This window comes from Podarcis erhardii, assembly GCF_964252035.2.
Source record: "Podarcis erhardii genome assembly, chromosome: 9".
NCBI classification, from domain to species: domain Eukaryota; kingdom Metazoa; phylum Chordata; class Lepidosauria; order Squamata; family Lacertidae; genus Podarcis; species Podarcis erhardii.
Window position 1 is genome coordinate 79,270,526 of NC_138512.1, and position 12,831 is coordinate 79,283,356.

The 12,831-nt window shown below is 51.3% G+C and overlaps 1 protein-coding gene across 7 annotated transcripts in view; it reads left to right on the top strand.

Moving 5' to 3' along the window:
- The window catches only part of DYSF (dysferlin), a 188,605-nt gene that overhangs the window by 51,099 nt on the left and 124,675 nt on the right, over positions 1 to 12,831 (top strand). For 4 of the 7 annotated variants that reach the window (XM_081876594.1, XM_081876596.1, XM_081876593.1 and 1 more), the window contains exons 17-21: positions 2,175 to 2,290; positions 3,224 to 3,337; positions 5,008 to 5,185; positions 6,306 to 6,430; positions 7,741 to 7,847. In XM_081876594.1, coding sequence (XP_081732720.1) covers positions 2,175 to 2,290; positions 3,224 to 3,337; positions 5,008 to 5,185; positions 6,306 to 6,430; positions 7,741 to 7,847 — 640 coding nt within the window. Of the gene's footprint in view, positions 1 to 957; positions 1,000 to 2,174; positions 2,291 to 3,223; positions 3,338 to 5,007; positions 5,186 to 6,305; positions 6,431 to 7,740; positions 7,848 to 12,831 lie in introns of all 7 variants that reach the window. The other 3 variants (XM_081876592.1, XM_081876591.1, XM_081876595.1) reach the window with 1 other exon arrangement.

A 12,831-nucleotide genomic window follows, 5' to 3' on the forward strand; every position in this document is an offset into this window, starting at 1 on the left:
AAGCACTTTGGAGGGTGGGTTTTTTTGTGTTTGTGGGGGAGGCTTTCAGACATGGAGCTTAAAAGAATGAGGCCACAGTTAATTGGGGATGAGTTCCCAGTTAATATCTGGCAGTGTCTGCTCTGCTGTTCTTTCTCTCTTCCCTTTGATTCCCTCCACCCCCAAATCACCCCCTCCTCTCTCCATGGCAGGAATAGGGAACCTCTGAGCTGTGGGCCAAAAATGTGGCCAGTTTGTAGGCACAGCCCCTCAGCAGATCCGTGGCTCTTTGCAATTCTCAACAATCAATCGTCAACATCAATATTTGGCATTTTATTATGTTTTTATATGTATTGGAAGTGGCTGGGGCTGGACACTGGGGGGGGGGAATGCTATAATTAAGTCAGAAATTAGATCCTTATAACAAAAGGGAAAAAACCCTATGGAAAAACGCGCATAAAAATTTCCTGCTCTATGGCGCCCTCTGGTGCTGCATGTTTATAGTGCATTCAAACTGTTGTTTCTTCTGTAATGTAGCTGATTCCTGGATCAACCCAACCAGGTTGGTGGGGTAGAAATGATAAAATTATTATTATTATTATTATTATTATTATTATTATTATTATTACTACTACTACTACTACTACTCATCAGCTGGTTGTTGCTGCTTGCCTAGACCAGTGTGCTGCGCTTGGAAGCATCGGGGCTTCAAAGCGCCATGTTAGCTGGGATTCCTGCATTGGGTTGGGCTAGAAGACTCTTTGGGTCCCTTCTGTGCCCACCCTTGGAGACGTGGGGTTTAGGAGCCCCCAGACCCTATGGCTGGCTTCTTTTTAACTCCTCTCCTCCTTTGCCCCTCTTTGGTTCACGAGTTCTGGTCTTACCACCTCCCCTTTCCTGAATCCTGGGTGCAGATTCTGTTCCCGAGACCTGGAGATCCTAACATTCTGGTTTCTCTCCCGTTTCTTTGCACCTCAGAGGAGTTTCCTGTCCCTGTGAAGCCTTTCCAAGCCACCAACAGTATGTTCCTTTGCACGTGCAAACTTGGCATCCCTTTCGCACTCGACACCAATACTCGTGTTTGGGGCATGCTCAAAATCCGGACTTCTTTTTTAAAATTGTGTGCAATTCTCTGTTTTGTTGCTGTTAGTAGTGTCTGGCTTTTTACTGTCCCAGCTCCAACTGTAATGGCTGCTTTGTTCTGTTTTATTATTCATTTATCTATTCTGTAAAATTTATAAGCCGCTTGATTGTTAAAAAAAGCAATCAGCCCGACAAAACCTGAAAAGTTTTAACTTACCGAATGAAATCATTTTTCTTAATTTTTCTTAGGGTGGATCTGCACATAGGAAAAAACTCTATAAATAAGTCATTAATTAGATTGTTGTAATGAAAGTGGAGGGGATGTGGGTGGTGCTGTGGTCTAAACCACAGAGCCTAGGGCTTGCCAATCAGAAGGTCGGCGGTTCGAATCCCCGTGATGGGCTGAGCTCCTGTTGCTCAGTCCCTACTCCTGCCAACCTAGCAGTTCAAAAGCACATCAAAGTGCAAGTAGATAAATAGGTACCACTCTGGCAGGAAGGTAAACGGCGTTTCCATGCGCTGCTCTGGTTCGGCTCAGTCCTGCTGGCCACATGACCCGGAAGCTGTACGCTGGCTCCCTCGGCCAATAAAGCGAGATGAGTGCCACAACCCCAGATTCGTCCATGACTGGACCTAATGGTCAGGGGCCCCTTTACCTTTACCTTTAATGAAAGGGAGGAAAAACCCTATGGAAAAACATGTGTAAAATTTTCATGCTCTCTGGCGCCATCTGGTGTTGCATGTTTATAAACACATTAAAAATGCTGTTTGTCAACTGAGATGCCGAATCCTTAGTGAAAATACGGCTGTTTTATTGTTGTTGTCCCCCCCCCCCCCGCAAACCACTTTACAATCAAATGGCATGCAGATTTACTGAAACAAGTGAGCAAGCAAGCAAATAGACAAACAAATGAGTTTTACGGAAATTCTGTGTCCTGGGACATGGCCCCCTTCACCCTAGTGGAGCACCCTTTGTGTGGTTCTTTTGGGTGGGTGTTGGCGCTTTGCTTGCATTGGTCCCCTTCCAGCTCACCGGTCAGTCCAGAAAAGTCCACATTTCTCAAGCCAGTGCTGCTCCTGCCTCCCGTCTCACCCTCTTGGTCTCCCTGCAGTGGACGATGCGCTGGGTTTCCTGCCCACCTTTGGCCCCTGTTACGTCAACCTGTACGGCAGCCCCAGGGAGTTCACGGGATTTCCGGACCCCTACGAGGAGCTCAACCTGGGAAAGGTGAGGAAAGTTGGGAGAAGCGTCCGGGGCGCGACCGGACGCCATAAATGGAGATAAACGCTGCGGCATAGCCTCCGACATTTCCTCGCGTGGAAAGAGGGACGTACTCTTCCCCATCCGCATCACTGCCAGAACATCTCTTCCTGGTCAAGTGCAAAAGTCAGGAGAGGAAACCCGGAAAACGGCAGGATTTTAAGCGCAGGAATATTTGAATGTGGTTATTGCATTCAGGGAAGCCTGAGAGGAAAAGAAAACCCCAAATCAATAAATGCAATAAATCCAACTCACTAGCAGGGATAAGTGATGCAGTATAGAATAGCTAGCCTCAGGCTGCCACATTTCCAGATGTGAAAATCCAGACACAACCAAACAGTTGAGAAAATTCCCAAAGTTTTTGAGTTCTATTTTTAGAAAGACACCAAAGCTGTTGAGAAATAACCCAAGTTTTGTTGAGCGTTTTAGGTTAGGTTGCCGAAGATCCAGGACAAACCACCGCTTTTCGGAAGTCCCCCCTGGATTTTCTGGTAATGTCCAGGAAAATCTGGACAAACAGCAACCCACCATGGTTCTGCCCAGCCTCCACAGCTGGAGACAGCAATGCGTCATGGTGGTTGGTCTGGATGACCCTCAGGGTCCCCTCCAACTGCAAGCTTCCACGATTCGGAGGGCCACTTTTTGGAAACCCCTATTTTCATGGGAGAAATGATGGAGTTATCCGACCCCCGGGCCGTCTGAAGGCAGCCTTGTATAGGGAAGTTAATGTTGTATTGTGTTTTTCTATATGTTGGAAGCTGTCCAGAGCAGCTGGGGCAACCCAATGAGATGTGCGGGGGGCTATAAATGGGGAAATTATCACGATGCAATGGGATGTCCCTTGTTCCATGGGAGAAATGTTGGAGGGCTTGGCTAGATCTCTTCTCCTCCACCCCCCAGGGAGAAGGGGTGGCTTATCGCGGCCGGTTGCTGGTGGAGCTGGAGACCAAGTTGGTGAACCACGTGGAGCAGAAGGTCGGGGACATCCCTCCTGATGACATTCTGCTGGTAGAGGTAAGACCCCCGTCCCTTTCGGACACAAGGCCAGGTCCTCCCAGAGACGTCAAAGAGCTGCCATTCCCTGCCGTCCACCTTGCAAACTCCTGTGCACTCTCTCTCTCTCTGTGTCTGTCTGTCTGTCTGTCTGTCTGTCTGTCTGTGTTTTTTTTTAAAATATATTCTTTCAGTTGTGTTTTAAAATATATTCTTCTGGTCTGACCCACTTCTGTTCACCAGGAAAAAACCTCAGAAGTTCCTTCTGCGTCTTGAAGGGTGGAAGAATCACCCAGAGAAAACAAACATACTCTGTTTTCTTTTTTTGTAATATACCGTATTTTTCGCTCCATAAGATGCACCTGACAGAAGACGCACCTGGTTTTTAGAGGGGGAATGCAAGAAAAAAAAAAAATGCTTTCAAGGGAGCGCTGAGCAGAGCCTGTTTGCATCCCAGGCTCTGCTCAGCCCTCCCTTTCACGAGCCTCGTGGAGCGTGTGTGCGGCGCTTGCAGGCTTTTCCCCGAGGAGGGAGAAGGGCAGCCCGTCAAAGCCCCCAAGAGCTGCACACACGCCCCGCGTGGCTCTTTAAAGGGTGCGCAGCTCTTGTGCGCTTTTCCGGGAGGTGGGGGAAGGGACTGAGGGGCTAAGCCAGAAGCTAGAACAGCAAGAGGAAGCGCTGCGCAGTGATCCCTCTTGCTGGCTTCTGGGATAGCCGTGCAGCCTGCATTCGCTCCATAAGACACACACACATCTCCCCATACTTTTTAGGAGGGGAAAAAGTGCGTCTTATAGAGCGAAAAATATGGTAGGTTGAGAGGTGTATGTGCCTATGTATAATATGTTTGTTTAGTGTTCTAGTTTGTGTTTTTAAGTACTGCATTTATCAATAATAGTTAAAAAAAGGAAGAAGAAGAAAGAATCACCCAGAGATCCCTCCTGAGGCTGGTGGGCCGGGCGCTCAGAGCAGAATCCCAACACAAGGGAAAGACTGAAGTTTTTTGCCCAAAGTTGTTGAAAATCTCGAAAAAAATTCTCGAAAAAAATTGAGGTTTTGGAGCCATTTTTAAGGGGAATCACCCCAAACAGGGGTTGCATTTTCCCAGACATTTCGACAATTTGCACCCAGATGCTGCTTCTGGCGGCCAATTTCTGGCTATGAAAGACCAGTAGGTCGATCGCGGCATGAGATTTGGAGGACAAGAGAGTTTTGCAAAATTTGGAAAAGTGACTCCTAAGTTTGATTTATTGATAATTAATAGTAATCATATGGTCCTTGCGGAGGCCTTCCAGCTCTACATTTCTAATAATAATAAAATGAAAAGGTGCTTTTGTCTCCGCAGCGACTCTCTTCCCGCTTTCAGGACTAGCTGGCCCTGGGGGAGGTGGATTATTATTAATATTATTATTATTATTATTATTAGCATTTCCCCCAAGGAAAGCACAAGGTGGCGTCCATGCTTCTCTTCCCCCCATAATATCCTCACAACAACAAGCTTGCAAGGTAGGGTTAGGCTGAGAGGAAGGTAGCGGCCAGCCCCCCGAGTGGGAATTTGAACCCTGCTCTTCCGCGTTCCACGTCCAGCACTCTAACCACTGCACCGCACTGCCACGCCCCGACTTCTGGGTCTTCTGAGAGTCTGGCGGGCCCGATCCATGCCGCCTGTCTCCTTCCTCTTCCCCGCATGGCAGAAGTACCTTCGCCGGAGGAAATACTCTCTCTTTGCCGCCTTCTATTCGGCCACCATGTTGCAGAACGTGGACGATGCCATCCAGTTTGAGGTCAGCGTGGGCAACTATGGCAACAAGTTTGACAGCACCTGCCTCCCTTTGGCCTCCACCACCCAGTACAGCCGGGCCGTGTTTGACGGTAAGGACTAAACAGAACAGACTAGAACAGATTAAAAGCTCCTACAAACTTTCTAAGCATCTGGCTTGTCTTGTCTAAGCAAGAATGCTTTTAGCAGGTGCCAAAAAGCGGGCAGTGAAGGCACCTGCTTGGGATCAAGTGGCAGGGAGTTCTAAAGGGCAGGTCTTGCTGCAGGGAATGATCAGGTTTTATAGAATCGCACAATTGTGCAGTCGGAAGGGTTCCCTGAGGGTCATCTAGTCCAACCCCCTGCAATGCAGGCATCACAGCACAATGGTCCCGGAGAGGCGGCCACCCAACCTTTCCATCAAGTAGGAAGAGTCCGCCACCTTCGAGGGAGGCTGCTCTGCTGTCAAACAGTGCCAGGGATTCTTTAGCTGTGATTAACCTGCGGAACTCCCTCCCACTGGAAGTGGACACCATCTTGGATGGCTTTAAAAGAGGATTGGGCAAATTCATGGAGAAGAGAGCTATCGATGGCTCCTAGCCTAGATGGCTCTGCTCTGCCCTCCGCAGTCAGAGGCCTCAGTGTTTCTGAATCCCACTTTCTAGAAACTGCAAGAGGGGGAGAGTGTCGCTCTTGTGTTCGAATCCCGCTTGCTGGTTTCTCATCAGGATATCTGCCTGGCCCCTGGGAGAAGAGGAAGCTGCAGACCCTCCAAGGGTCTCAATTTTCCAGGGACAGTCCGGGATTTACAGAAGCCGTCCCGGTTTCTGATCTGATCCCAGAATGTCCTGCTTTTCCTTAGGAAATCCCTATTTTCATTAGAGAAGTGCTGGAGGGGATGTGGTTATGTAACCCCCCCAAGCCAAGGACCCCCAAGCTATACAACCTTCAAAAGACATCGGAAGGCAACCCTGGATAGGGTTTTTTTCTGAAATGTTTAACCTTTTATTATATTTTAATGTATGTTGCAAGCTGCCCAGAGTCAGATGGGCGGGGTATCAATAGTAAGTTTATTATCACGGAAGAGGACACCCCTATTTACATTGCAGAAATGTTGGAGGGTGTGGACTAGATGGGCCATTTGGCCTGATCTGGCAGAAAGTCAGATATATCTGTGTCTCCATCTCCTTGTCTCACTGACTGGGGGCTTTTGGGTGTTTTCCATCCCTGTAGGCTGTCAGTATTACTACCTGCCGTGGGGCAACGTGAAACCAGTGGTGGTCCTTTCCTCCTACTGGGAAGACATCAGCCACAGGACCGACGTGCAGAACCGCCTCTGTGGCGCCGCGGACCGGCTGGTGAGTACCGTAAACGTCTCCCATTAACACGACCCGGAAGCTGTACGCCGGCTCCCTTGGCCAATAAAGCGAGATGAGCGCTGCAACCCCAGAGTCGGCCACAACTGGACCTAACAGTCAGGGGTCCCTTTACCTTTAAGGAAAAGTGGGACATTCCGGAATCAAATCAGAAACTTCTCTAAATCAGGGACGTCCCTGGAAAACAGGGACCCTTTGGAGGGTCTGAGTTTGCCAAGCAGTGCCCCCTCTGAGCATAGGAGTGAGATGTTGCCAAGGTCTCTCTCCTGTCAGCAATTGGGCTGCAGCATCCTGCCCTCGCTGCAGTGCCGGGGAAGCCCCAAATGGAGCGCACTGCAGTAACCCAGACTTGAAACAACCAGAGCATGAGATGCTGTGGCAGACATCTCTGTGTCCAGGAACGGCCATAGCTGGTGAAGCAGCCGCTCAAAGGCACTTCCAGCTGTTAACGGAGAAATCTTAGGGCTCCCTTGGACAAAAACAAACAAACAAGGAGACCAGCCAGGAATACCAGAGCAAAACAGCAGCCAGTAGGCTTGGTCTTTATTGAAGACGGTCGGGACAGGACTCCCACCTGCCACAAGGTGGAACAAGATGGAAGCCCCGAACAAAAGAGCCCCCAAACTTTTATTAGATGCTAATCCCCCTGTTACACCCCCCCAAACTACATCACTAATACATCATGGTTACATCATGAAAGGGGAGGTCTGGTGGCAGTAATCTGAGCATCCTGGACCCTGCCCCGTGGTTCCCCTTGCCCTCCACCAAACACCCATCAAGTGTAACGAAAGAGATCTTTACATTTCCCTGTTTCCCAGCCAAGTTCATCACACCCTTTTGTCTTCATCTGGATTTGCTATTTGTGGGATGGCTGCCTGTCTGGCCCTCAGGTATCAGGATGCCAGGAATTATCACTCAGGCAGAGGGGCTGCTGGGTAGCTGAGCTCACATGTCTATATGGATTTCTGAAGTTTTCCCAGTGAGCCAGTACAGAGATCCATTGATCAGTGAATTCTTACATTTGGTATCGTGCGGCAGAGGCTCTTTGAATAGATAGGAAGAAACTGTGATGAAGTGTTTTGTGGGGACAAGTCACAAAAGTGATTGTGCTGGTTTTGGTAGTGGGCTGCATGTGTAGGATATCTGCTGGAGGGGCAACCCCCCAACCTATACATTAATTCCTGCAACACAGCCCCCCCCCCCGCTTGCGCACCCACAAGCTGGCAGTCTTACCTAGTGGTCTGTGTGCACGTGTGACTCCAGCGGTGTGGTTCTTCTTCTCCCCAATGTAGGAAGAGAACTTGGCACTGGTCCAGCTGGCCATCAAAGCCAAGTGCTCCGTGGGCGACTTGGACACCCTTGTCGCTCGGCTGATCGATGAGGTCATCGCGGACTGCAGGTAGGGGTCTGTGGGGCCGCCAGCCTCCTTCTGTGGGGTTGTTACGAGCCGGGTTGTTTGGGTTGGAGGGGGTCCCTGGCAGCAAAGAATGCCCTCCTTCTGGCTGGGAGCATCGGCCGAGCCAAGGCACGGATTCGAAAAAGCGATACTTGAGGCAGGTCGTAAATTTCCACTTGGTGGGCTGCCTACCTGAATGGGCCTCATTGTGTTTTGGGGCAGACCCTCAACGGGGGGGGGGGGGGGCAGACAGCCGCCTCCAGTTCACGGCCTCACGACTGGTTCTTAACTCATACCCTCCAACATTTCTCCCAGGAAAACAGGAACGTCCTACTGCAGAATGATAATTTTACTTTTTATACCCCTCCCCTCTGACTGGGTTTCCCCAGCCACTCTGGTCAGCTTCCAAAATATATATAAACATAATAAAACATATTTTTTTAAAGCTTCCCTCTACAGGATTGCCTTCAGACGGCTCAGGGTCAGATAATTCCCTACCCTCCAACATTTCTTCCATGAAAATAGGGACATCCCGTCGCATAATGATAATTGTACTTTTTATACCCCACCCATCTGACTGGGTTGCCCCAGCCGGTCTGGGCTGCTTCCAACATATAGAAAAACATAATAAAACATTCAACATGTTTTTTTAAAAAAACACTTCTCTATACAGGGTTGCCTTCAGAATAGAATAGAATAGAATAGAATAGAATAGAATAGAATAGAATAGAATAGAATAGAATTTATTATTTATACCTTGCACATCTGGCTGGGTTTCCCCAGCTACCCTGGACGGCTTCCAACAGAGTATTAAAATACAGTGGTCTGTTAAACATTAAAAGCTTCCCTAAACAGGGCTGCCTTCAGATGTCTTCTAAAAGTCTGGTAGTTGTCGTTCTCTTTGACATCTGGTGGGAGGGCGTTCCACAGGGCGGGCGCCACCACCGAGAAGGCCCTCTGCCTGGTTCCCTGTAACTTGGCTTCTCGCAGTGAGGAAACCTTGGAGCTGGACCTCAGTGTCCGGGCAGAACGATGGGGGTGGAGACGCTCCTTCAGGTATACTTTAAAGCTGTTTAGGGCTTTCAAGGTCAGCACCAACACTTTGAATTGTGTTCGGAAACATACTGGAAGCCAATGTAGGTTTTTCAGGACTGGTGTTATGTAGTCTCAGCAGCCGCTCCCAGTCACCAGTCTAGCTGCCACATTCTGGATTAGTTGCGGTTTCTGGGTCGCCTTCAAAGGTAGCCCCACATAGAGCACATTGCAGTAGTCCAAGCAAGAGATAACTAGAGCATGCACCACTCTGGCGAGGCAGTCCACGGGCAGGTAGGGTCTCAGCCTGCGCACCAGATGGAGCTGGTAAACAGCTGCCCTGGACACAGAATTGACCTGCGCCTCCATGGACAGCTGTGAGTCCAGAATGACTCCCAGGCTGCACACCTGGTCCTTCAGGGGCACAGTGACCCCATTCAGGACCAGGGATTCCCCCATACCCGCCCTCCTCCTGTCCCCCAAAAACAGTACTTCTGTCTTGTCAGGATTCAACCTCAATCTGCTAGCCCCGATCCATCCTCTAACCGCCTCCAGACACTCACACAGGACCTTCACTGCCTTCACTGGTTCTGATTTCAAAGAGAGGTAGAGCTGGGTATCACCCACATATTGATGGACACCCAACCCCCCTGATGATCTCTCCCAGCGGCTGAATGTAGATGTTGAAAAGCATGGGGGAGAGGACAGAAGTCTGAGGCACCCCCACAGATGACTCGGGGGTCACATAACTCCATACGTTCCAACATTTCTCCCATGAAAATAGGGACGTCCTAAAGAAATGAGGGATCAAATCAGAAACCAGAATGGCTTCTTTAAATCTTTAATTTCCCCTGGAAAATAGGGGCTCTTGGAGGGTCTGCTAACTGGGCATCTATGGCCTGTTCTCGACAGGTTTGCAAGAAAAACCATAAGGACCTGCAAGGATTGTGGTCATTTCCCCTTTGAAGAGGCGGTGTGCCTTACAAAATACCCCCCTCTCCCTGCAAAGAGTCCTTGGTTCTTGGGTGCACATTTGTGTGTTTAAGGAATATCACATATTCCAGCATGCAGTGAGAGACTGAGAGAGAGGGGTGTTTGTGTGTGTGTGCTGGTCTCTTGCAACGAAAGGCATCTTGCATTGCCTGAAAAATTTAACAAGGGTGAAGCAGGCTTTGGTCCATGCAAGCTTCTCTCATGGAATCAAAGAATGGTCAAGTGGGAAGGGACCCCTGGGGTCATCCAGTCCAACCCTCTTGAAGGGGTGGAAACCATAGGTTAGGCCAGGGGTGGGCAACCTAAGGCCCGGGGGCCGAATGCGGCCCAATTGCTTTCTCAATCTGGCCCGTGGACGGTCTGGGAATCAGCGTGTTTTTACATGAGTAGAATGTGTGCTTTTATTTAAAATGCATCTCTGGGTTATTTGTGGCGCATAGGAACTCGCTCATCCCCCCCCCCCCAATATAGTCCAGCCCACCACATGGTCTGAGGGACGGTGGACCGGCCCACGGCTGAAAAAGGTTACTGAACCCTGGGTTAAAGTAAAGGTAAAGGGACCCCTGACCATTGGGTCCAGTCGTGGCCGACTCTGGGGTTGCAGCGCTCATCTCGCTTTATTGGCTTAGGGAGCAGGCATACAGCTTCCAGGTCATGTGGCCAGCATGACTAAGCCGCTTCTGGCGAACCAGAGCAGCGCACGGAAACGCCATTTACCTTCCTGCCGGAGCGGTACCTGTTTATCTACTTGCACTTTGACGTGCTTTCAATCTGCTAGGTGGGCAGGAGCAGGGACCGAGAAACGGGAGCTCACCCTGTCGCGGGGATTCGAACGGCTGACCTTCTGATCGGCAAGTCCTAGGCTCTGTGGTTTAACCCACAGTGCCACCCGTGTCCCCAAACCCTGGGTTAGGCAAAAGCTAACTGGCAGCCGCTGGCAAAGTCCAAATGGCACAGCTGGAAACGCTCCAGGAACAAACTGTTCGATATGCTGGATGGGTGTCACTGCATCTTCCTAGCTCCTGGTGTTTTTTCCTGAGCCCCCCAGAAGGAGTTTCTCTTGCTCTCTCTCTCTCTCTTTGCCCCCCTCGCTGGTGCTTCTCCCCCCTATAAGAAGACGTGCTTGTTTGCAAACGGCCCAAGACACCCCCGGGTCTGCTGCGCGTGTGTCATACGTGACCTGGGTCAATTCCCGGGACTTTGCTTTCCCGGAGGGAAGCCTCCTTCCAAGAAAAACTCAATGAAACCAGGGAGAGATATCGCTGGCGAAGCTGCCAAGCCGGCGTTTTGTGCAGGCTGGGCTCCTGGCCTCCCTCTCCCCCCCCCTGCCCTGTGGTCTGTTGCTTCCGCTTGGAATAAATCACTGAGCCACAGCAGCTGTCCTGGGAGAAGCGGAAATGATGTCGTGTCGATGGCAACAGCGGGGAAGGCGGCGGTTGCTCAATGCAGGGTAGTTTTGGTCCAAATAACAGGCAATTACTGGACAAAAGATGTCTCAGTGTCCAGAGTTGGCTCCTTTCCATCTTTTCACGGGAGACGGTCTTCACTTTCAGCTCAAACCTCTGCTAAGTTCTTCTCTTCTTGCAGCTCAGAGCCAGGAGATCCTGGAAGAACTCAGAGGGTGGTTCCTTGACAAATTGTTGCAAGAGGCAGACAGCACTTGGGGGGGGGGGGAATTAAAGCCTGAAATAAAATTGGCATGAGGCTCGAAGCCCAAAGGCTCCTTTGCAACGGAATGGCAGAGCTCTATTACGGATGAAGCTGAAAACAGAGGACCCCCCTCATTTTATAAAACTTAAACTGTTTGTTGCCTTTGATGCAAAGCATAGTCTGGGACGCGGGTGGCACTGTGGGTTAAACCACAGAGCCTAGGACTTGCCGATCAGAAGGTCGGCGGTTCGAATCCCCGCGACGGGGTGAGCTCCCGTTGCTCGGTCCCTGCTCCTGCCAACCTAGCAGTTCGAAAGCACGTCAAAGTGCAAGTAGATAAATACAGTGGTGCCTCGCAAGACGAAATTAATTCGTTCCGCAAGTCTCTTCGTCTTGCGAGTTTTTCGTCTTGCAATGCACGGTTTTCCATAGGAATGCATTGAAAATCAATTAATGCGTTCCTATGGAAACCGCCTTCCCCGACCTCTTCTGGCGGGCGGCATTTTAAAATCGCCCGGGACAGCGGAGGACTTCTCCGCTGTCCGGGCGATTTAAAAGCCCCTGGGAAGGCAAGCAGGGGGGACAAAGACTTTTGCCCCCCGCCTGCCTTCAGAAGAGGTCCAGGACAGGCTTCGCGGACCTCTCCGCAAGCAGCGGGAGCGCTCCTTGCGGAGAGTTGCCAGCGCGCCCAGGCTTCGCGGCCCCGCCGCCCGGCTTCGGGACATCGTTCCGATGCCAGGCGGCGGGGGGAGGCTTTCTCGCCCCGCCGCCCGGCATCGGGACGATGCCCCGAAGCCGGGCGGCGGGGGGAGGCGTTCCTGCCCCGCCGCCTGGCATCGGGACGATGCCCCGAAGCCGGGCGGCGGGGGGAGGCTTTCCTGCCCCGAAGCCGGGCGGGGGGAGGCTTTCCCGCCCCGAAGCCGGGCGGCGGGGGGAGGCGTTCCCGCCCCGCCTCCTGGCTTCTGGACATCGTTCCGATGCCGGGCGGCGGGGGGAGACTTTCCCGCCCCGCCGCCCGGCTTCGGGACATCGTTCCGAAGCCCGGCGGCGGGAGGAGGTGTCCCCGCCCCGCCGCCAGGCTTCGGAGGAGGTCGGAGGACAGCGGGGAAGACGAGCTGCGCTTCCCCACTGTCCCGGAGATTTCCCTATGGGCTGTCGTCTTGCGAAGCAAGCCCATAGGGAAATTCGTCTTGCGAAGCGCCTCCAAAACGGAAAACCCTTTCGTCTAGCGGGTTTTCCGTCTTGCGAGGCGTTCGTCTTGCGGGGCACCACTGTAGGTACCACTCAGACAGGAAGGTAAACGGTGTTTCCG